The 24,875-nt window shown below is 39.1% G+C and overlaps 2 protein-coding genes across 2 annotated transcripts in view; both read right to left on the reverse strand.

Annotated features, from left to right (window-relative positions):
• The window catches only part of skib (v-ski avian sarcoma viral oncogene homolog b), a 30,618-nt gene extending 24,454 nt beyond the window's left edge, over positions 1-6,164 (reverse strand). The window contains exon 1 of the mRNA XM_082533963.1: positions 4,886-6,164. Within this exon, the coding sequence (XP_082390089.1) occupies positions 4,886-5,779 (894 nt within the window). The 5' untranslated portion in view covers positions 5,780-6,164. The remainder of the gene's footprint in view (positions 1-4,885) is intronic.
• Positions 6,165-12,107: 5,943 nt separating this feature from the next.
• Positions 12,108-23,554, reverse strand: tmem51b (transmembrane protein 51b). The gene is made up of 3 exons (XM_082534216.1): positions 23,250-23,554; positions 14,607-15,027; positions 12,108-13,579 (listed from the first exon to the last, which is right to left on the reverse strand). Exons 2-3 carry the CDS (start codon positions 15,011-15,013, stop codon positions 13,147-13,149), a joined length of 840 nt encoding a protein of 279 aa, XP_082390342.1. The 5' UTR covers positions 15,014-15,027; positions 23,250-23,554; the 3' UTR covers positions 12,108-13,146.
• Between the last annotated feature and the right edge of the window lie 1,321 nt (positions 23,555-24,875).

Genomic DNA, 24,875 nt, shown 5'->3' on the forward strand with positions numbered 1-24,875 from the left:
AGGCTATAAATTGAGAGGATACTTTGAGTGGGGAGAAGAAGAAGAAGAAGAAGAAAGTCCACAGCGGAGCCTTTGCACGTTCTGCAAATGCCATCCAGAGAAAACGATGGTTTTGATGTGCACTATGGTCTCGGCATTCCAGTAGTTATGTAGGATTATAAGAGCCTAAACCCCCTTGACTGCAGCAGCTTACTAGCTCAGCCAGCAGCAGATGCAGACTCCAGGATTTCCTGTCTCTGCACCAGATGGGCCTGACTCTTAATCACAGAGCTGGAAATCAGGAGGTGATCGAGGAGGAATTGATGATGATTGTGGAATAACACTAACTCAATACAGGCATCTGTTCTGCCACTAACGGACCAACTGACTGACTGACTGGCTTGTTGACTGCAGTCACAGCCAGTGCTCATCTCCTCCCTCATCTCATCATCACTGATCAACACTAATCATCTTCCTCCCTCACTCCATGAGTTATACAAGAAGTCTTTCACACATTAGCACTGCACTGTGTCATCGAGGTTCAGAGCAGAAACGAGCTAAACCCCGTCCACGCAAAATGATCAGAAAAAGAAACGGGCACTCTTATATGTCTGAAATCCCCGAAATTATTTCTTGTTTAGTTTTAGGGTTTTTGAATAATTGAATTACCTCGATAAGTTGCATGAATGTATTTTATTTATCCATTTTCTACTCCAATTCTTGCGATTTCACTTTGTAAGAAGCCATTATGCACCTAAACACAGCAGCGAATGCAAGAAACAAAACACATAAAGAACCTCATTTAAAGTAGGTATTTACAGTATACCACAATACACGTCCAAGGAAATACTGCTGTTTTTTTAGTTTTTTTATTAACCCACCGGATTTTCTTGACCTCATTCAAATAGCTTTTGCATACTAAAAAACCAGCTGAGAAAAAAAAATTACCACATGATACATAGTAATATAATATGGACTGAGGTTAATACTATATTATACCTTTAACCAAGGCGCTGGCTTTGTGCTTGTCCCACAGCTCCTAATACTTTAATTTAAATGCAGAGAATGAATTTGCTTTTACTTGCAGACACTTGAAGTAGTTTGAACACAATGATGTTAAAACCACTGCTGGCATTAATAACTTATAACATATTTTATGCTATTTTATTTATTTATTGCTTCTTTTGTTTGTTTGTTTGCTTGTTTGTTTGTGGTTATTTTTACAGGAGAAATCAGTCAAAAGTGTTATGTTATGTGTTTTTTTAAGCTTTTCAACAAATGGACTGTTGAAAATACAAAAAAATAACCTTTTTAACTTTAATAATCATTTTAATTGTTGTATATATTTGTATAGACAGAGAAAATTATGTCAGATCTATTTGTAGTCATAAAATAATCTATTAATTGCTTCCAATTTAATTTTCTTAAAATAACCCATAAGGCCAAATTCAAAAGACCATAAAATCATTACATGATAATATCAAAAAAGCAATATGATTCAACTGAAAGTCTATTAATGATAACACTGAATTATTGCCCAGTGTTATCTCTATCAGACATGCAGACACCACCAAAGGCTCCACTCTGTCTTTGAGCACATAACTAGGAAACCGGTGACACAGCAAACTCACAAGCGTGGATTTCCCACCCTCGGAAAGGCTGGAGGTTACGGACCTATCCACACAGCGGCTAAAGAAACAGCACGGTAACAAAGAGAAACTGCTGCACTTCACAGCCTCTGAAAGCCTGGCTCCCAAACAAAGGAGGCGGCAGGTCTTTAGCGCACATTACCCATGACAGAACCCCAGCTGACACTCTTTAAACATGGGGTCATCGCCGCTAGAATGGAGGCCACAACCCCTGGGAGCGCCTGACACCCCTTTTGCCTTGACACACTGTCCCCGCTTTGGCCAAAAAACTCTGGCCAGCACAGGAGTGTTGTCTACTGCAGAGGGAGGAGGGAGGGTGGAGCGAGTTTACGTGGGTGTCAGGACTCAGGCGACTGCACTCAAAAGAATGATGTGTCCAACTGAAACTGCAGTTTTTGATGCGCCGGGAGATTGAGAAACATGCTACCAAACCTGAATTCAATGCGATTTGCTCAGTGTTTACAGCACGATGGTGATACGGGTGGGTTGGGTCTTTAATGAGTGGGTCAGACAGGCCCACCAAGGACCAAAGAGTTATACCACGTCAGGATCCAGGGCTTTACAGAGGTCAGCAGACAGATGGGAATGGAAATGAGCTGGCCGTGAGCTCATTTTAATCTGGCTCGCACAGCTGATCCAGTCATTACACTCGCCTGTTTACATGCAAACACACTTTTATACCCGCTTTACATAAAGACACCTACACACAAGTGCAGATAAAGGCATGGTTACCGGGTGATGAAAGCAGTCGAGAGATTTTTTTTTCATTTATTCATTCACTTATAAAAACAGCTCATGATCAAAACATGCAACCCTTCAGCCTTGGGCACACACTCTGGTTTACTCCAGGTTTGAGACTAATTGCATTGAGCCAGGAGAACAATGGGTTGAGAAATGGAATAAATTGGCCTCACTTGGGTGGTTTTAATATCCATTCCATTAAGGAGGGTCGACACAGTTCTGCAGAGTCTACTTTTACTCTCCACTCATTCAAATGATTGATTGCATTGGGCGTACTGCTTAGAGCTTTTTTTGTTGTTTTTTTAAATTTAAATACAATATTCAAAAAGTTTTTCCCCCTCCAGTTGAAATCCTCTTTCTTTGAAGATTTCCATGCTAATCAGAAAAGTTCATATTTAAATTATTACATGCAAAGTTCAGAGCAATGAAGAAAGCAATTTGTGTCTATTCCCATAAAATTTACAGAGTAATAAATATTATTATTCGTCTGAAAATTGACCTAATGGTTCCAATACGGTGACGTTTCATTGGAAATTGAGCCGCGGCTGAGAAAAAATGTTTTTGTCTGCCAGGTGAATATCCCTCCGTCTTTTATCAGAAAGCCATCTGGCCAGTGAACTGGACACAAGGGCATGAGATTGGATGGTGTAAAAAGAATGGGGGTAGGCTGGGTCAGTGTCTTTGGAGCGAGGTCACAGGTCAAGGCCCTTTGACAACACATATCAAGGCCGGGCTCACACACCCTGCATCTTCTGAATGAGAGAGTCTGCGGCGTGCTCTCTCCAATCTGCCCTCATCTGCACATTATAGGGCTAAATGACCAAATGCTGCATTTGATGCAAAACAGACACAATGACTGGCCTGGCCAATCCGGCTTCTGCTGTTTTGTGGGCAGAATACTTTTTTTTCCCTTTCCCCATTTAGAATATGACTGGGAATACTTGCATGTACACGCACATGTTATCAATAAAAACTAGAATTTTAAATAAATAAATACATTTTAGTCGGTCCAGTAAACTGAGTACCTTCCCCTGGCGGTGTCTGCAACAACCACCATGTTCAGTGCATGAGGTGGGAGTCTAGACAGATGTTACAGGCAGAGGAGCTAACCTTCGGGGCTGCCTCTTATTAATAAAACACCCTGACATCAGAGGGAGGCTGAGACAGACCGATAACATTGTGTTTTTATTTTATGGGTAAGCTGAGCCAAACACAGTCTGTGAGCCTCAGTCCAGCCTTTCAGCAGCTTGGCCTGTCAGGCTGATGTATAGGAGAGCGCTGGTGTGCAGCTCCCTGAGGACGGGGCCTGTCTGCTAACTGGGACACAACTGACAGTGAACCACAGCAAACAAACAAACACTGCCCCCTTCGTCCCTTTCAATCCATGATGAGCAGGCCCTCTGTATCTCTCGCACACTCTCTGAAACACTGACAGTGCAGGAATCAACATTTTGTGGAAATATATAACTCACAGGTCATGCGTCAAGACCTGCTGAAACATCACAGGTGCAAGACTTAAATACCACAGACAGATATTTCTCGACTGCGGAGAGATTTCGTCAAGAGGCCATCCAATTCGTGGAAAGGTGACATAAATCAGCAGCGAAGAGCCTCAACACAACCTCCTCATTTCATGTTTCTATAAACCAGCGTCTATTCCCATTAAAGCAAGTACTGAGGTTTCCCTGTGAGACATCTCCTGGCTCCTGCTCAGACTGGAGCAGCGCCATGGTGATGCATACAGAGATGTCCACTCATTAGCAGAGTCCCACACAACAGCTGCTCTGTGACGAAGGAACAGCCACCTCGTCTCCTGGCCCTTTGTCCATACTAAACATCTCTGACCCACGCAAGGAGCCACAATGGGACACTCACACATAGACAAACATGCGCGCACACTTTTCAGATTTCTTATCCTTGTCCTGATGAGCACAAACCTCTTCTCACTCTTTCACACACACATTTCCATATTCAAGACCTCCTTAAACTCTTATCCCCCCCTTCTCCACCTCATGGCACCATAATGCACGACCTGCCCCCTCGCTTCTCTCTCACACACTAATAAAATATATCAGGGAGACTCAATTTATCATAATGCAGCTGCCCTTGGGTAACCCTGGGGGTTGGGTGGATGAGTTTTAGGTGATGGGATGTATGCTCGGGAGCATTAAGCTGATTGTTAGTCTCACTTTTTTCCACACACAGAAGAAGTGAGTGAACCTCTAAATGAGATGGGACAGGTACAGAAAGGTGTGATGTGACATTTGATCAGCATTTTTACCCTGTTGGGGCATTTGATAAGGCTGGTAACACTTGTGAAAGATACAATCAATCAGTTAATCAAAGGAAACTTGGCAGGCCTGAGAAGAAGGAAGTCTTCTCAGATTAATGTCAATCAGCGCAGATGATGTAGTTCAGATATCAACAGATACAAACAAACAATTCACTGCAAAATTCCTCAAACACAAAAAGCTATCGTTGTAAAATCAAAAAAGGGGGAAAACACACAGACTTACTCTGCAAGATTTACTGGACCGTTTTCCCGTGAGATCAAATTTTCCTTTTAACTCTTTGAGCAGCTTCTCCAGGTGACTCTTCTCCTCTTTCCCGGTGTAGTCCGGATCTAAGAGCACATAAGCCCGCCAGTTGGCCGAATCAAAGCCCCAGTGGACTGTCCGGTTCTCTAGTCTCTTGTGACTGTGGACAACAAACTTGTGAGGTGGGTACATGAGTCTGCAGTCCATGCACTGGATGCAGGCGGCACCCGGAGAGGTGTACAGTTCCGGGACAAACAGGCCTTTACAACGACCAAAACATTCGTGATACACTTTGAAGCTTTTCTCGGTTCGCTCCAACTCCAGAGAGCCCGACTCCTTGTTGCAGTGAGGAGGGTAAGTACCGCCGTAGATGAGCGCGTTGCAAAGCCGTTCAGCATCCGTCTGAGTGATAAGCCCACAGGACGGTGCCGAGAAGGGCAAGATACCCACCACTTTGAGGATCTCTAGCTGGTCCGCCGTGCACCTGGAGCAATAGATGTGGAGATCGTCGCAGACCGAGTTGATCTGCTGGAGGGAGAAATCTCTGAGAACGCTGTTGAGAATCTGCGGTAGGCACAGTCGTTTCTCACCACCGACGACGAAGCAGGAGATAGGTTCCCGCTCCAGCACCGTCTCGCACCTCTCGGTGGAGCGGTCGGACGGGATGAAAAGTGGACCGGACATCACTGGAGGTGTCTGAGCCGGCAGGGTGAGCATCATCTCGACGGATTTGCCATCTTTCCCGAAGAGTGAGTCCTGGTGCCATCGAGCGGAGAACGCCGCCGGTCCACCGAGGGAGCGCCTGGAACTCAGATTAAACTGCTGCAGAGTTTGCTGAAGTCCAGGATGGGGCTGGAAGCTCGTGCCCTCCATGTTGTCGGTTAGAGAAGAGAGTTCAAAACTCAAAATGCGAGCTGAAATCGACTTATCGGGTCGGGCGTCCTCAGCATCCGGCTACACGCTCAATAACGCGCACTTCCATGTCACCGGAGAAGCTTCCCAGCGCGTCCATTCAGAAAACTGAGAGCTGCTGAAATCATAGGGCAGTTCCTGTAAGCACACGCAATTAAAGTCGACAACTAAGCGACTCCGAAGTCGTATTATCCAACATACAATCACCGGGTACTATGTTTCTATGCTCCTGCGGTTTTACGCACTCCTAATGTGCGCCCGAAATATGCCTCGTCTGCTCAGTCTGGCGCACATTCAGTCTGCTGTCTCCCCACTCACTCAATGTGTGAGTCGCTCTCTCTCTCTCTCTCTCTCTCTCTCTCTCTCTCTCTCGCCCTCTCTGTTTGTTTGTGTCTGGTTCAGTCATTGAATCCCAGCCAGGAATGTGACTGACTCCCCGGGCTGGCTCTTCCCTCAGCCAGCTGTTCCTCCCTCTGCTCCAGGGCAGCTGCACATTTAAAAAAAAAAGAAAAAGAAAAAAAGAAGGAAAAAAAATCTTTCTAAACCCAGGCGAGGGTGGAGCTCTGGAAAATGTAGTTGATACTGGGAAAGCAAACACAAACTTTACTTCAAATGCATACGCCTTGTAGGTCAGCACTGTTTCAGTCGCAGAAAGCGGTCAGCACAGATTTTAACACGATATGGAGGGATTTGTAAGTGAAAACAGTAAAAACATGCAATACTCGAATGCACGCATTAAGTAACTACTGACTTATGTACATGTTTGAAGTTGGCCGTGTTGTACTGTGAGTGCTTCTGTTGTGTTTCTTTTTACGATAATTTACATAGAAATATATTAGCCTAAAAAAATCTATAGTTTCTAAAATATGCACTTGTATACATTGCTGACCTGTAAATGCAAATGAGGCCTTCAATTAATTAAAATAAGTACACTTGAGTTTACTTATATTACGTTTTCTCCTGCATACAGGAAAGTATGTTTGCGCATACTTTAATTTCATTATGTGTTTATGTCTTTCTTACCTGTGCAGGACGCTTCTGTAATTGCAGAGTGCAAAGACCCATGAGACTGTTAATATTTAACTTCAAAACCTTAATTTAGTAGTGTTGTGATCATTATTTCGGTTATGTTGTGTTTAGACTTTGATACTTGCTGATGTGTAATGCAGTTTCCAGTGTTTGTGCAGCCAAGAATAGTGTTAAAGGTTTAGCTAACAACAGGCTACCATGATGGAAACTCGTGCACCATGAACCCCGGCAGGCGTGAAACGTCGTTGATCAACTCTTAATACAGCTAAACAAAGTAGAAAAGTCATTTTGCACCCTCATTAAAACACGAGGCAACAATTGTAAGTAAAATGTAACTGAAATATATGAAATCTAAATTTACCATTAAGGATAATGTGCTTGGTTTAAACCGAATTTATACCAATCAAGCCAATTTCAACTGAGTAGATTCCATTATATTTAACAATTTGCATTGTTCTAATGTAAAAAAAAAATTACCTGGAAGATTTACATGTAATTGCACTACTTTACGTTTGTATTTGGGGGTGGGGGTGAGACGTAGAAACACTACAAAAAGTGAGATCTCACTTTGTAAATCGCCCTACATAGTGACATTTTCTGTTTTTATTTACAGTAAAATTTGTAAACATGACCATGTATGAAGTGTATTAGCTTAAAATTAGAGGTCTTTGCTTAAGCCCGGTTACCGTAATGCGACTTATCCCTCTTAAGTAAGCCCAACTGAGTGCGAGTTGAGGTTACTTAATTATTAGTCAACAAGCAAGACAAGCTATTAAGTTTTACAGTTTAATGGTGTAATAATTAAATAGACTATAACAGAAATTCTCATAGATAATTTCACAGTGTAGTTTTAGTTATTTTACATCAGCAACAAATCAATTTCCTCTTCCAGTTAAATTCAGAAGTTTTCAGAAAGACTAAATGAAAGACAGATATTAATTATGAATTAAATTTAGGGGTTAAAGTGTGGTTGTTCATGAGTTTGTGAACCCTTTGCAATTTCCAGGATTTCTGAGCTGATGAATCATCAAATAGGATCTGATATTCAAACAAAATCCGACTAAAATGAACATAAAACATGGTACTTTACATTTCTATTAAACACACAGTAATCAGGCATAGTGCAAACTGGAAAAAATAGTTGAACTGGCAGATTTGCCAAGTCGCAGATGCTCCTTTAGCACCAGCAACCTCCCATCAAATGATTGCTTTTGCTGGTTGTGAGACTTGGTCTGTGATGAAGAGAAATTTTGATCCCTCTAGAGAGGATCAAACTTTGCCTTTATTTATACATTCTGCAGGGAAATCCCTAAACCCACCAGTTCCAGTCTCATCATCTTAACTGGAACATTTGACTCCAAGCATATGGTGAAGTCATTAGCACAGAGGATCACTCTTACTTTTGCACTTTTTTTCAGTTTGAAGTCATAATCTCACTTAACAACTGTTTTCTCTGCTCTAAATGACAGATAGAAATGTGTATACTTTCTAAGCTACCAAGCCACCAGGACAAATGGAGAAAAATTAGCACAGTGGCTAACAATATGCTAACAGGTAAAAGAGTAGGGTTATGCTAACAGCTACGGTAGCAAGCAGCCTTAGCCCCAGAACAGTCTCTGTAAAATCATAACAGTCAAAGGTTTAATGTTTGGTTGTTGTTTTTTTGTTTTTGTTTTTTTTTAGTTGGCAGTAAAATTGCTATAACAGTTTAGCATTAATAAAACAAAGAAAAAGGAAAAAACTGTCTCATTAAACACTTAAGTGATGGTCTGATGTTGGTATTTTGCAGTTTTACATAAGAGATGGCAGTTCACATTGTTTATTACTGTTAGAGTCATGTGGTTTTGGACAGTGCAGTTTACATATATATATCTATATCTATATATATATATATATATATATATATATATATATATATATATATATATATACGTGTGTGTGTGTGTGTGTGTGTGTGTGTGTATACTGATTATATTCTATTAAAAAACAGTAATGAAGAAGTTCGTTCTTCTTTCCTGTTATTACCTAATAGATTATTATTAGTTAGATTGTAGTTTATTTTAGAAATGACCTTAGTGATATCAAGTTCACATTTTATGCCTTTATCAGTCATGAAATCACTTTATTCCTGACAAGTTACTAACCTTAGAATTCAAACAGCAGGTGATTCTGACATGGGTCATTGTGACACATTCATTTAACAGGAAATAATGAATAAGATAGAAATAAAAATCTGTAAAAATATAATGCACATTAGATGTATATTTTGCAAACATATGTTGAACATAGTCTTGAGAACAACTGTATGAGTGTGTGCATGTGTACGACAGTGGTGGGGGAGCTTACTGAAAGTTGAGCAGCCTGGTGGTTTGGCTGAAAAAGCTGCAGAATCCAGTTATTCTGTTGTGTATCCTGCGAGTCTCTTCCCAGAGGCCAGCAGGAAGTGTATGGTGGGGGTGGGAGTGGTCACGTGTGACTTTGTTTGCTCTGGTCAGGCAGCGCTCTTGCGCAACATCCTGGATGTGGGGAAGTGGAGCCCCAGTGATCTTTTCCAGTGTCCTCACCACTCTCTGCAGGGACTTCCAGTCTAAGGCACTGCAGGCTCCTGACCACACAGACATGCATGCGGTCAGTAAGTTCTCTATAGAGCTTCTATATAAAGTGGTGAGCATGCGAGGGGGGAGGTGAGCTCTCCTCAACCGGTGGGAAAAAGTGCAGGCGCTGCTGAGATCTCTTTACAAGAGAGCAGAACAGGGTGTCTGTTATCTGTATCCACAGAAACTTGATGCTGCTCATCATTTCCACTGTGTTGTTGGTGATGAGAAATAGCATGTGACTGTACTGGCTCCTCCTAAAGTCAAAGATAGTCCCCTTTTGGGGTTTTTTGACATTCAGAGCCAAGTAGTGTGTGCTGGTTCAGTTGGTTCACTTCCTCTCTGTAGGCCTGGTTGTTGTCATCTTGAATGAGACCTGCTACCACTGTGTTGTCAGCATACTTTACAATGTGAATCTCGGACAGCAATCATGGGTTAGCAGGGGGTTCAGGACACGGGCCTGAGGAGAGCTGGTGCTCAAAGAGATGAAGTTACAGTCTGGTCAGGTCTCTTGGTGAGGAAGTCTTACACATAAGGGTGCTGAGGCCCATGGGAACTAGTTTAGCATGTTCATGCTGTTGAATGATGATCTTAAACGATGAAATGAAGTCCACAAACAACATTTGCTTGGCTGAGATGTAGTACAGAGAAGATGGCGTCTTCTGTAGAGTGATTTGGGTAGTAAGCAAACTGTAATGAAAACAGTGTGGTCCTTTACCAGCTGCCTTTAAGGTGGGTGCTACAGGGCAGAAATCATTTAAACAAGTGATTTTCAAGGTACTGCAATGATGGCAGCAATCTTGAAACAAGACAGTAGGACATTGTGATCCAGTGACATATTGAAGGTGTGCTGGTTGCTGCATTCCTTAAACATCTAACCAGGTATGTCTTCAGGGCCTGCTACTTATGTTCACTCCTTTCGAGGTCTTCCGGACTTCAGCTATTTCAAGACTGCTCATCAGCAACTGGAACATTTTTCTTTACGGGTGTGTTGCTGAGTGCCTTGAACCTCCCAAGATATTTGTTGAGCTCATTTAGAAAGGTTGTATTGTTCTCACAGGAGCAGCTTTATTGTCTGGGATGTCTTAGATAGTCTGCTACATTTGTCTGGTATTCATAGGGTCATTGAAGAAACTCTGTATTCTCTAGTGATGGTGCTTTGGTACCTTTATGCACCATGTTGCCAGAGTTAAAGAGTAATTTTGTACTTTGAACATTGCATCTTTCATCATCCGTGGTGTCTCGCTGGCCTGTACGGTGATGTTCTTGGTGACAGATACAACAGCAATTGAATGACTGAATGCACAAAGTCAGCATAACCATTCACATTTGTAATGATTGCCAGTTGCAGCTGCTTTGAACATGAATAATCATGTCATCATCATCACCATGAAAAAGGTCAATCTCAAAAACTGATGTGAAGTTCTATTTCAGGGTTAAAGCTTTTGACTCAAGTACAGTATGTATATGTCATCTCATACTTCCCCTCTATTTATAGAGGCAAATATTATTATTATGTATTGACAAGCACGAATACAATAAAACCATAAATAAATGAAAGAAATTAAATGAAAGCACTACAATAATAAAAATTTACATTTTGTGGTTTTTATCGTAGACAAAATGGAACACGCGTGGAGGGAGAAAATATGGATTGGAAACATGGATTCTTTTTAAAAAAGAAAAAAAGGCTGTTTTTATTTTTGACATGAGGCAATCCTTTTTTGTTAGCTACATATAGCAACCAACCTTCTGACCTACATACAACAACAAATAGCAACAGATGTTAGCAAATATAAATGAAAAGTTCCATATTGGCGTTTTTATATTGTTTCTCACAGGGAGCTGCAGGGGGTGGACAAAGGAGCCATAACAACTCCTGAAATGGCTTAACAGATATAAAACAATCAAATCAGTGATTAGCAGCTAATGTGACAATTATACAATTATGAAAAAAAACAAAGAAATGAAATATGTCATTGTTCTGGCTTTTCACATCCTGCAGTTCCTTTCAATACTTTCACTTAGTTTTCTTCTTTATAAATAATTTATTGGTTAAAAAAAAAAACATGATTTGAAGATGCCAGTTTAGGCTCTGGGTACTTGCGTTGGGCATTTAACAAAAAAAAAATAAAAATTTTTTTTCTAGAATTGTTACAAAACAGCAAACAAACAAAAAGAAAAATCAGCCATTTAACTTAATCATCCAGAAAAATAGCAATTTAAGTCTTAAAGAAATGATCAATAAACAATTAGGGTTCAAATTAATTGAAGGCTAATGCTTACATTTTGGTATGGGTGAAAGTTTAACTTAAATAATGCTATAACACTCGCCTACAATAATACCTACATTTTTCCTGATTTTAGCTGTTTTTACTTAAATAACAACTTTTATTTTTAATGTAATATTTTTTCAATATGATTTTATATTGCCCACCTCAGCTCATATTAGCAAATATTTTAAAAATTTCCACTTATAATTACTTTTAGATTCGGACCGGCTTTCAAAAAAAACCAAACAGACTGAGGTGCAAAAAGATGACGAACTGTGAAATGAATAAATGACCAAATTCAAACACTGGAGGGTGCCAAACTTAAGATGCAAAAGCACAAAGTAATATTCAGGGGGATGGTCATGTTGACACATTTTAGAAAAGAGCAGGTCAAAACATTCACCATTCGATTTTATTAATCAAAAGTCGAATTACAGTAGGGGCATGTTATTTTTCCCCCCCAAAACGTATACCAAGCAAATGTAGGAAAATTAAACTGCATCCTAACATTGGATCGTCATACTTTAAGAAAAGCAACTACATTTACTAAATGTTGACATTACACGAGTATTAAATACATGCTGAACTTGTTTTACGGACATTTTGAAACAAAAATATAAAGTTAAACTTAAACAAAATAGAAAAAAACAACAACAATTTATTCTTCACTTTTTACAAATAATACAACATAGTTAAAGAGATCTAAACATTTCAACACTTTAAGAGACAATGAATAAAATGATACATCACCAGAATATCCAAAACCTTTCTTCTGGTTATGTGCCAACACATATTTTTTTCCCCTTTCTTAACATTTGTCTTAAAGGATAAAGTTACCTTAAGACTTGGAGTTTAAAAAAAATACACACACACACACACACACACACACACACACACACACACACACACATTAATTTTCTATTCAAATACTAAGTTTAGAATACTTAAACATAGCATGATTTAAAAATAATAATGATTCTCCCGTTAAATTGTAGGATGTAATTTCAACTTCTCCAAACTTCAAAGCAAACCAGAATCAAGACACAGCAATAACATTAAGTCTTGGAAAGGTGAAAAACATGTTACAGCTGGCTAATAAATAAAATTGAAAGACTATCCTCTGTTTGACATAAATTATAACATGATTGTTAGAAACAACAGACTTAAATCTGAAAGCGGATCCTTTCACACATACCTAATAATGAATTATAATAGCATAAATATGCAAATTCAGAGCTTTTTGGTAAAGAACAAGATTCTAATTTCAGCAGTGGGCTTGTTCTTTGTTCTTACTGCATTTACCTGCTTAACACAAACCTTTCACATCGTTTTCTCCAGAAATGTTACGATAAATCCACTAAATTCATAAGTGTTACATTAATTTTTTCCTTTTTTTAGAAACGCATATTAAGATAGATGTAGAACGCTTGCCCTACTTCAATTCAGGCATCTTATCTTCATACTGTGGAGGAGGAGTGATGGGTTCAATGGTTACTGGGTTCTGTGTGGGGGTGCGGATTTGAAGGCGGAAGTCCTTCAGGTGCAGTTTGTCAGATTTGATTCTTCTCACTCGGAGGGGCCGGAGCAAGCGGCTGGCTCGACTAGCACTGCGGGTTGGCATACTGGGGTTAGATGTAAGGCCAGCGGGTTCAGATGGAGGCTCAGCGGCTGCAGGTTGATCATTAACAGGGGTTTCGTCAGTCGTGTTGTTAGCGGGCTCTGTTCCCTCGTTTTCCACCGCAGCTATGATGTCCTCGTAGGACGGCAGGTGAGAGGTGCTCTGCCGAAGGTTACTCTGACGCACGGGGTACTCACTGCTGCTGACCACTTCCTCATAGGTTGGCACGTTGTACGTAGTTGGGTCGCTGGAAAGAGACAAAAGTTTTGACAAATCATTGTAAATGACACACTTTATAAGCCTTCTTTTGGCAACTTCGACAGTTAAAAGGAGCCCCAAAAACACAGCGATGACAAACCAAAGCTGTCAACAACCTTTTGCCGATTGACACCTTCAAAAGGCACCATACAGGCATTCATTCGTGTTTGTGTCCATCTTTTTCAGCTTTGTTTTGGTCCCCATAAACTCTTAAGTTTATTAGCTTTGTGTTTTATCTGCTTAATATCTTAGTATATTGACTAGGTAAGCGGTGCCGATGTCTGCTGTTTAAGCCAAAGTAGATTGTCAATGTTACTTTTTGTCTGAAAGAAGCTTCTTGTTGTGGCTCCAAGAAATTTATAAGAAACAGCAAAGGCCCACAAAATAAACTCAATAGTCTTTAATGAGTTCAACAAAGTAGTAAAAGCATGTTTTTCTCTGTTTTTGTTTAAATCACATGAGTTGCCACCTGCTGGCCATTAGAAATAATTCAGGTTTCATTCATTAGTTTCAAAGGAGCCAAACTTTAGAGGGTTTTTGTGTGTTAAGCTACTTAAATAGTGACCTATGAATCATTTCAGCGTAAAAAAGGTAAAAAACTCAAGGGATGAACAGATGTTCTGGATACACATAACAGACAACTTTAATTTACAATCTCTCCTATTTAAAAAAAAAAAAAAGATATATTTTTTCCACATTTCTCTTGTTGAATAAAATAAAAACTGATTTTTAAAAAAAAATTTTTGGGGATGGATTATAGAGGTAAATAAAATGCTAAATGTTTACTTAGTCCCTGACGTTACATAATTTGCAGTTTACTTGCAGTGGATCCTTTCCAAACAGAAAGACGGGGTACACCCTAGGCTATTGCAGAACAAACAGATTAGAGACAGACAACACCGGTACAATACCTTTTCACACCTGATTGCTAACTCAAGGAATTATCATATCATTTATAAATCCTAACATTTATAAATGATCTAGGAATAAAAATAGAACCAAACGTTATCACTTACGGCTGAGGCTCCTCTGGTATCGGAGTCATAAAGGGGACTCCTGTGGTCACAGGCTCACTCCTTCTATCCTGAGCTCTCTTCTTGCTCTTTAAACCAAGGCCAATGGCCAAGATCAGCATCAGTGCCCCAACTCCAACAAGCACCATGGCCACTGTTGGGGTCTTTGTGGCTCCTGAATTATTACCACCACCGTTGTTATTAGGTCCTGTGGAGTTGCCTGATGGTTTTGGAGAGGCACCCGAATCCCCTCCAGGTATCACAGTCCAAACAATCATGACAATGCCAAGGGCAATGACGCCCACTCCAAGGGCACACAGGGCATAGTGGGCGCCTGAACCAGAGCTCCTTGAGCTGGGGGATCTGTTGGGACGGCCGTTGTCACCGCATATACCCCGACTGGAACACATACCTGCAAAACAACCTGCAAAGGGGAGGGGGGGGGGGGGGGGGGGGGAGGCTTTTCAGTTTGCACAAGCAGACACCATCTACCCCAACACTCCCCCAGAAATTTACCTCCTCTGTAGGAAATGATTTAGATCACAGTATCTGAATTTGTTTTTCAATTTGTGACCAAGTTTCTAAGATTACCACATTGTTATTGCCTGCGTCATGGTGCTTCTGTCTGTATTGTCTGTCTATTCTGTTAAGTACATTAAGCTTAATTTCTAGTATGGCCAATAAAGCTGATTTTGATTTTCCAGGGTAAGAACGGGCTCAAGAGTCCATATCTATTAGAGCACCACACGCATCACACGAGATGGGCCATGTCAATAAAACAAACCATTACCAGTTCCAGAACAAAAGGTTAAAATGACAGTTTGAGTGTTATCTCGCTGTATCCATGAACCGGTTTCAGACGCTATACTCTTAAAAACAAAAAAAGGCGCTGAGGCTACATTTTGCATGAGAAAGTAGGAGAACAGGTTAAAAGAAAACGTCAGGTGTGGTGCAAAACAGGTTACAGGAAAACAAAGAGTTCATTGGTAGTTCCACACATGTCTTAACATGACAAACACCAACCCAAGAGAAGGAAGGATGAAGATAAAAAAGTGACACAAAAGATCTTTGTAATGGTCACAGAATCAAACAGAATAAAGAGTGTTTATAAAATTAGAATCAGATAAACATCTCACAGTAACACCAGGAACACCTACAGAATAAAATGCATTTTAAATTACTTTCCTGCCAAACAACATTTGTGAACCTTACTCTTTAACCAGAGGAAAAAAAAAAAACCCAAAACGCACATAACTGAAAAAATGATGCCATTGTTGGCTCCAAATTTCCAGAATGAAAACCATAGCCGCAGACTGCTCCTCTGTAATAGCCGTACATAAGCGTGACCTGTGCAGATGATTATGAACTAAAGCCGTAATTGAATGTTCACAAGCATGTCCAAGTAATGACATCCTACTCAAAATATCCCTTAAAAATAGCAGACATCATCTACTTAAGCTCTACACCTGTAAGTAGCAATGTTTAGGTTGTACTGGTGTAAATGTTCTTTGTAAAGCCACTATAGTTCACACATTCATACAGATGGCTTACAAATTTAAAAGATATGATGCCTTGACACCTGTAGAGAGGGCACTCGGTGGCTCTGTTATGTTTGCTGGAATGGTTAGAATCCAAAGGTCGCAGCAAATCAACACACTGTTACTCAAAGTTCTCATCTGTATCCTATGATGAAATATTTCTGTCCCTGGAATGGTTGGGAATGATCTCTAACTGGATGACAGTTACCCCCTAGTCTATAGCAGAATTGATTGATTGATGAGAATGCAAATTATGTAAATACTGTTATATTCACTGTCCCCAGATCTCAACCCAGTGGGAGATCTGGGGACATCAGTGGGAGGTGTCACTAATCGATCTCGACCAACATCATCAAAACGGCAGATAGAAGAAAATCTTGGTGTTCCATTAGAAACCATCCAAAGACACAATGAAGCATTTCTCTGAGCATGTGATTGTGTGCTAACACATTTTATGTTAGAGTTCGCTTTAATTTTGTCACCTATCTGTATATTTAAGCACACCAGACAGACATCTCCCTAATTATTAAAGCAACTTTTGAACACTTTCATATACAATCAGGGGAAAAAGTAAGTTCAACTGTAAGGTTTTACATATCATCTGGTCCTTAATAGGTCTTAAAATGAGATAAATAGAACCTCAGATGACCAAAAAACACATGACTTATTACACCAAGTCCCTATTTATTTACCAAAAAATTGTTCAAAATGCCAAAGCAGCAGCTCACAGCCTAAGTACACCATAAGTAGCAATAACGTTCTATGCCATCAGTGTGGGAAGGGTTATAAGGCCATTTCCAAACAATCTTAAGTCCATCAATTTTCAATCACAAGTTGAAAACAATCAAGACAGCTGCCAATCTTAAGAGGAGTGCACGTTTCAGCAAATTCATTCCAAAAGGGGACTATGCACTGTTTAAAAACAAAAAACAAAACAAAAAAAAAAAACCTGCAAAAACCCACGACTTAAACCTCAAACTTCACAGGTCTCCGTTAAAATGTTAAATGGCTTGTTTGAAAGTGCTGCCAGGAGTAAGCCTCTTCTTTAAAAAAAACAAACAAACGAAAACAAAACATGGCCGCAAAGCTTAGGTTTGCAAATTTGCATCTGAACAAACAGACTTCTGGAACAACGTCTTTTGGAAAGCAAAACCAAAGTGGCCCTGAATGCTTGTTTTTCAGGCGCAGGACCTGGACACTGCAGGTATTGAGTTGACTATCAACTCCTCTGTATAAGAAAATATTCTAGAGTCAAACATGAAGCCAACTGTTTGACAGCTAAAGTGCTGCTGAAACAGGGTCATGCAACAGGACAATGATCCCAAGCACAGCGGCAAATCTTGAACAGAATGGCTGAAAACGCAAAGAATGAAGGTGCTGCGGTGGCCCAGTCAAAGTCCAGACCTTAGCCTGATTGAAATGTCATGGTGGGATCTTAAGCAAGCTGTGCATGAACAAATACGCAGACTGAAGGATGTGAGAGGTGATAAAGTTGAAGACAATGTGTTTACTTTAAGTTAATGCCGTTAAAGGTGGTTCTAAAATCTGCTGACTCATGGGGTGTGCTGCTTACGCATGTTAGCTTAGTATTTACAAATTAAATATGACAGGGGCATATTACTCTAAAGACAATTAACCTCCTAAGACCCAAACTCTTCCACGGCATGCATTTTCAATTTCACTTTGATATTTGGGCATATTGGGGCCCGATGAATGTAAAAACAAAGAATTACCAGTTTTGTTTTGTTTACCTTTTTTTGTTTTTAAGAAAAATAAGAGCCACATATGAGGATATTCATTTAAAAGTTTGAACAGTAGCAGTATGATGTCCTCGTAAGTGGATATCAGGCCCTTGTAGAGCAAAATTGAGTATTTTGGTCTAAATAACCCAAAACGTGATGTCCACAGATGTGGATGCCAGGACCTAAGAGGTTAATTCACTTTTACAAGGTATTAATAATGAAAACAGTTCTTAATAAATAATATAAAATAAAGCCAAACCAAAACAAACAACAGTATTGGGAATTTACTCAGTAATATAAACTATTTCCACGAAGGCAAAACTTCTTAGAGGAGGTAATTGTATACTTAGTTATTTAAACCAGAAATAAATGACTGAACTCAAATATAAATATTTAAAGATTCAAATGTTTGAAACCTTGGGAAGGCTGCAAAATAACCAGAAAAAGAAAGATGTTTAGACTACAGATTACTGAAATTTACATTTCACGAGTAACTGAAATTTAGAAAGAAAAAGAAGAAAAAAAAACCCCTGCAGTTTTACATCACACTAATGTACAAAAATCTGTGTTTGTTTGTTTGCCCACATACCTTTATACAATCAAGAGTTGAGCAACCAAAACTGACATACTGGTAGTTATTCAGCCCCTGAAGGCTTTTAGCTGTATCAGATACTATGACCTCATCACGTTGTCTAGCAACCACCTACCAACTGGCTAAAATGAGCCATTTGTAGTGTTTATGCACCTACAGCACCTTAGTAAAAGCCATGCATCATTTTAATTAATCATGATAATAACACTGAAAATAAAGTTTCATTATGCTGCAGAGTAACCACCTAACAGAAAACTATAGTCACTGAACAAACAATGGCCATTTAAGACTAATACACGAAAGCAAAAGCGTTCAGTTTAGAGCCTGACTGATACAGGATTTGTAAGGCTGATACCAATATTTGGCGATTTATTTTATTATTCTGATCATTATCAGACCAATTTTTTAAGAAAGACAAAACATAATTTTCCTAACATTTGTTATGTGTAGTCATTTATGTGCTCATTACACTATGAGCTGTATGTTGTTTTGTGGAATTTCAAACCTGTGTTGCTAACGGGGAAGTTGTAGAGTGTCCCCTGATGAACAATATGAAATGTCAACACGTACAACATGGTTGAAGATCATTTTCTTGTCTCTCATTTACTTTTTTTTAGTTTTCACTTATCGGCTGTTATGAATACTGATACCAGTGAATCAGAAAATAGTTGATATCGACCAATGATAGCTACCTACTAATTAACTGGTTTGGCGCCAATTCATTCATCATCTATTAGTCCTTATGTTTTTGGCTATTTGAATATCTTAAAAAAAAAAAAAAAAAACCATACATATATAGTAAATAATTTTTGTAACTTTTTTTGCATGATTTCATTTTCTGGCCTAGAAGTGTGGATTAATTCAAATTTCTAATCTGTGATTTAATCTTTGATATGATACATCCATTTTATAAAAGGTGGAGAAGCATATGAGTGTACACTTCAGGGCACTTTGCTGATGTGATGGGATGAACAGTGACTTAACAAACAGCATTTTTCATTTAAAGCAAATGTGTACTCTTTTTGTAATAGCAGTGTGACACAAAACCATATCTATGGGCAGAAATCTGTGCCATCAGAAACTGAATTTGAATAAGTTCAATTTGAATTGCTCAGATTGAATCTGAATTGTAACTTGAATAAATGCTTTTGAAAACTGAATTTGAATTAGTCTAATTTGAAATTGAATTTATGGTTTGAAAATGATCATCACTAAATTGAAATTGAATTTTATATTTTGAAAATGAATTGATTTGCTTTGAAACTGCATTTTATCCTTTAAAAATTCAGCTCTCGAATAATTTCAGTTTCACTTCTCACCATTCAGTTTCAGTTCTACAATTCAATTTCAGTTCCAAAATTCAGTTTTTTGGAACTTGCATCCGGTTCAAGCGCAGATTAATAGAACTACGTTTTACTAGCGGACCGAAAGTGTTACTGACGGGAATCTACAGTGTCTTGAGCTGAATTAATACTTCAGAAGTCATTCGTCATGTCGAATGACCAGCGGATAAACTCTCAGGTTGGTAATAAATGTATAACATGTATAAGAACAAGCGTCATGTTAACAAAAGATAGCCGTACAGTAACTGTTATGCTTATTGTAGCTGTTAGCTAAAAGTGCAAAGTGCTCTCTAGGGTTCCTAAATAAAATATGGCATTGACGGAAATGACCTCAATGCCATATTTTATTTAGGAATTAATCCCTTCTTCTTAAATATAAGAACCTCTGCTGGTTTTAATGGCACTTTGGATTTCTTTACTTTCTGTTCCACTTCCAAACCCAAATAGATGCTGACAAGCTGACACAGTAACATGGAAGAGGGAAAGACGTTGGAAAGGACTACTACAAATAAACCTAATGCCTAACAATGAAAAGTGTAAAATAAGAACAATAATAATAATAAAGATAAAAGATGAAGTAACACGTTTTTAGTATTTTATTTATTCCAAATGATCATCCAGATGTCTGTGACATGTGATGACAAACACCATACTGGAAGGCCTTAGTCATCACATGCTTAAACTCATCATATATTTTTGCACATGCTGAACAGGCAGTCAGACATGCTGTAACTGTGGGGTAGAAAACAGCATGAACACCATACGGCAGGGGTCTCAAACTCCAGTCCTCGAGGGCATGGAAAAGTTGCATGACACTGGCCCTTGAGGACTGGAGTTTGAGACCCCTGTCATATGGAATATGACAGGTGTGGTTGAACTGCATGAAGACTCTGAAGTTTGTCTTCTCTTCTGGCAGGACAGGAATGTGGCCTTGTCCTGTGAGCCACTGTAAGGATGTACTTAGAGTAGAACTGGACTGTCACCGGCCTCAGGCTCTTCACCCTTTTCAAAGACAAAGCAGTCATTTAGATAAAATATTAGATATTGTTTACCTGTAAATGCACAAAGTAAATTTAGAAATGTAATTATTGTCAAGAGTGAACAAGCACTGATAGTGTAATTTACAGCTGTGGCCAAACGTTTAGAGAATGAGAAGTGTTGTTTGCTTATTTACAAAGTTTGCTGTTTCAGTGATAGTTGTATATCACATTATATCACTTCAAACAGAGGTGATCCAGTAATGCTGCACTAATGAATTAGACTAACTATTCACTTTAGCTAAAGTTATTAAGTTAGCTAAAGAGTTGGGATGCTGTGTAAGGCATAAATAAAGCTAAAACACAAAGGTTTGGGCACCGTTTTGCACGTTTCCCTACTGTAGGGGTCTCTGCAGGCATTCTGAGAGGGTACAAGATAACAACTTTGGAATTCTACTAGAAACAGTCGATCATATTTGTTTGTCAAAGCTGAATTCAGGGCAAACTATGCTAAATTACCGTTTTTAGCTAACAGCTACAATAAGCATAACAGTTACTGTACGGCTATCTTTTGTTAACATGACGCTTCTTCTTATACATGTAATACATTTATTACCAACCTGAGAGTTTATCCGCTGGTCATTCGACATGACGAATGACTTCTGAAGTCTTAATTCAGCTCAAGACGCTGTAGATTCCCGTCGGTAACACTTTCGGTCCGCTAGTAAAACGTAGTTCTATTAATCTGCGCTTGAACCGGATGTAAGTTCCAAAAAACTGAATTGTAGAACTGAAACTGAATGGTGAGAAGTGAAACTGAAATTATTCGAGAGCAGAATTTTTAAAGGATAAAATGCGGTTTCAAAGCAAATCAATTCATTTTCAAAATATAAAATTCAATTTCAATTTAGTGATGATCATTTTCAAACCATAAATTCAATTTCAAATTAGACTAATTCAAATTCAGTTTTCAAAAGCATTTATTCAAGTTACAATTCAGATTCAATCTGAGCAATTCAAATTCAAATTGAGCTTATTCAAATTCAGTTTCTGATGGCACAGATTTCTGCCCATACACATATCCCTGTCAAAAAGTATTGAGATATATTTTTGCAGGTATGAGATTAAATTTAGCCTTGCTTATTTAGAAATCTATTTAATATCACTTACCTTATTTAATAGGTTTTATAGCTTAAGTAGTAATCATTTTTCATTGTGGCATTTTTTTAAATTACTACAGAAGTGATTATTAATAGTGCAATCAAAATTATTTCAGTAGCATTTATACCACTTTAATATTGTTTATTATTCACTAGTCTCACTTCAAGTGTTTTTTCCCCACTTTAGCTGTTATTTATCATGTATAGTTGCCCACAACAGTTAGTGGAGCATGCTAACCAATTAAAAAAAATAACAAACAAACAAAGAAAAAATAAATAAACTAAACACAGCTTTACATAATGCACAACAGCTAAACATTGTTTATTTTACTGGAAAACCAGTTAAAATTGATATACAAGTTATTTTTCATACATTTCTCAGTGTTTTTCTTAAGTATTGTTTCACATTAATGACTTCAGAGACAATTACCCAGCCCTAACGCACATCCTGTTTCACAGCATTACACTCTGAATGCTCATTCATGCTGGTAAGGATCAACTGATACTTATTTAATGGACGGAATATCTATATTAAATATAGTTTCTAGCAGGCACATTCATTAGATAATGGTGGTGGACTGCCAACTACGTTTTTAGTGCCTAATCAATTAAAAAACATTATTGTGGTGAAAGAAAAAAAATGTAATTTAATGTAGTCTGCCTTAGCAGAGGGCAGGCGACTAAATTTAGTATAGGGGGGGGGGGGGGGAACAGCTGAATGATTGCATCTCCACTTTGATATTCATGGCCTCATTATTAAGAATTGTTGAATGGATGCAGTATCTGACCAGGTCCTGGTGTTCCCCTCGTCAGTTATTAAACACACATGATCAAGGACGAAAAGAAGGTGACAGCTGCAAAAGAGGACTACATATAGACCAACGCTGTCATTCATTTTCTCTACATTGCAGGCCTGCTGTATTGCATGGGTGTGTCCCGTTCAACATCAGTAAACTTTTTGCATTAAAACTCGGCTTATCAGGTAATAAACACCGGCCCAGTTGGTCTGTTTTGTGGGTAACATTAATCTATCAGTCCGATATTACTACTGTCAAAGTAAATAAAAACGCTGGTAATGCTTTCTGGTGAAGCAGGAAGGGGAGAGGGTGGACCTGCCCACATGAATTACTCTGTGATCTAAACGTGTCCGGACACAGGTCAGATTGGATTGAACCCCACGCAATGACACTGAGAAAGATTAACAACTCGCGTACTGTGTCTATTAGATCGATAACAGTCCTGGTCACAGTATATACGAGCGTAAATCAGCTTAGCTCTGAAGTGTAGGCCTTACCTTTTCACCGTTCAGTGGCCAAGTACTTCCCTCTTCATCGGTGAGTTACCTGACTCACGCAGGTGTTTTCAGGAAGATCAGAGGGTAAGAGAGGGAGACGACATAGACGCAGCAATTCAGGGCCGGTTCAACTTTTTTTTCCTTTTAAAAAGTTTTTAAATCTCAGACGAATTGATCAACACAATGTTTACCGCTGCAGATAAAAACAGAGTTAACAAGAACTTTGCACAAATTCCAAGCGTAGTGAAACCTCGCCACCCCCTGTTGTAAAGTGCGCCCGTGTCCTCTTGGTCCTAGTGCTGCTCAAGTAAACCTCCACCGGGAATAAATTAGTGGTACAAGGAGACGCCCAGAAACAGCTTATTGAAATAAAGTAATTGTATTGTACAACACGATTAATGTTGGATGTATTAACTGTATTAATTACAGACACACACAATTAGATATTAGAACAATAAAACTATTGTCTTACAGGAATTAGACAGTATTTCAGAGCCCAGAGTAAAATATTTATGTTCTGTAAAAATAAAAATAAGCAAATCTTGGTTATTTAGTTGCTGGTGAATTTATTAAGGGTGCATTTATTGAACTCATAATTTTGCTTATAAATATTTATTGTTTACATTTAATTAAATTGTATTTATATGGCTGCAAATCACAACAACACTTGCCTCAAGGTGCTTTAATACAGCAAGCACCTGGTAATAGTGGGAAGGAAAAACTCTCTTTTAAGAGGAAGAAACTTTGTCAGAACCAGGCTCAGCGAGGGGCAGCCATCTGCCGAGACCGGTTGTGTATGAGGAGGAACACAAGACAGAAATGAATAATAACTAATGGTTGCAGAGGGGCCTGAAAGCTTAAAATAAGGTAGGGCCTGATTATTCAAGTAAGTAACTACATGCTTTGTCAAAGTATCTTTGGTATCTAAAAGAGAAAATGAGCTCCCGTGATAAGATCCTAAGAGAGCATCTTTATAGAAAAAGGCCGTTTATCACATGACCTTCAGGGGATTCAATTATTTATTTAAATCCTTATGAAAATCCTAATAATCCTAATGAAAGCTCTAGAAGAGCTGTTGGTGCGGTCGTTTTTGTCAGCTATAGTTTAGAAAGTGTCTTTTTTTCATATCTTGGGTCAGTGATAGAGGAGATCCCTAACACTACCAGTGATTTTAGTTTGAGATAATTACTGGGATTAACGGAAATATTTAAATGTGAAGCCTCATACACTTTTGTAGTGGCAGGTGCCAAGGTGCCTTGTGTGCCAAGGTCCTTGGGACCTGCTCTGGTTAGACGCCAAGAGGTCAGAGTGCACTACAGCCTGTAGTACAGCAATGGCTAATGTGCCATAATGCTATCTTAATTTGTACTAGTCAGCTTTAACCCTTTCCATGCTAGTAGTGTCTATACTTGGGCCATGTTGTGTTTGTTAAATGCAAACTGCTACCATTTACAGGAGTGATCGTGGCTTAAAGAGTTGGCAGTTCATCCTGTAACCGGAAGGTTGCCGGTTCGAGCCCCGTCTCGGACAGTCTCGGTCATTGTGTCCTTGGGCAAGACACTTCACCTACCGCCTACTGGTGATGGCCAGAGGGGCCGATGGCGTGATATGGCAGCCTCGCTTCTG

Source organism: Aulonocara stuartgranti (genome assembly GCF_965226115.1).
Source record: "Aulonocara stuartgranti genome assembly, chromosome: 5".
NCBI lineage: Eukaryota > Metazoa > Chordata > Actinopteri > Cichliformes > Cichlidae > Aulonocara > Aulonocara stuartgranti.

Excerpts from the sequence above, each read along its gene's own strand:
- tmem51b (XM_082534216.1), bottom strand. The coding sequence starts at position 15,013 with ATGTGTTCCAGTCGGGGTATATGCGGTGACAACGGCCGTCCCAACAGA. Across the intron at positions 13,580-14,606 it reads ATACCAGAGGAGCCTCAGCC|CGACCCAACTACGTACAACG; the intron begins GTAAGTGATAAC and ends GTCTCTTTCCAG.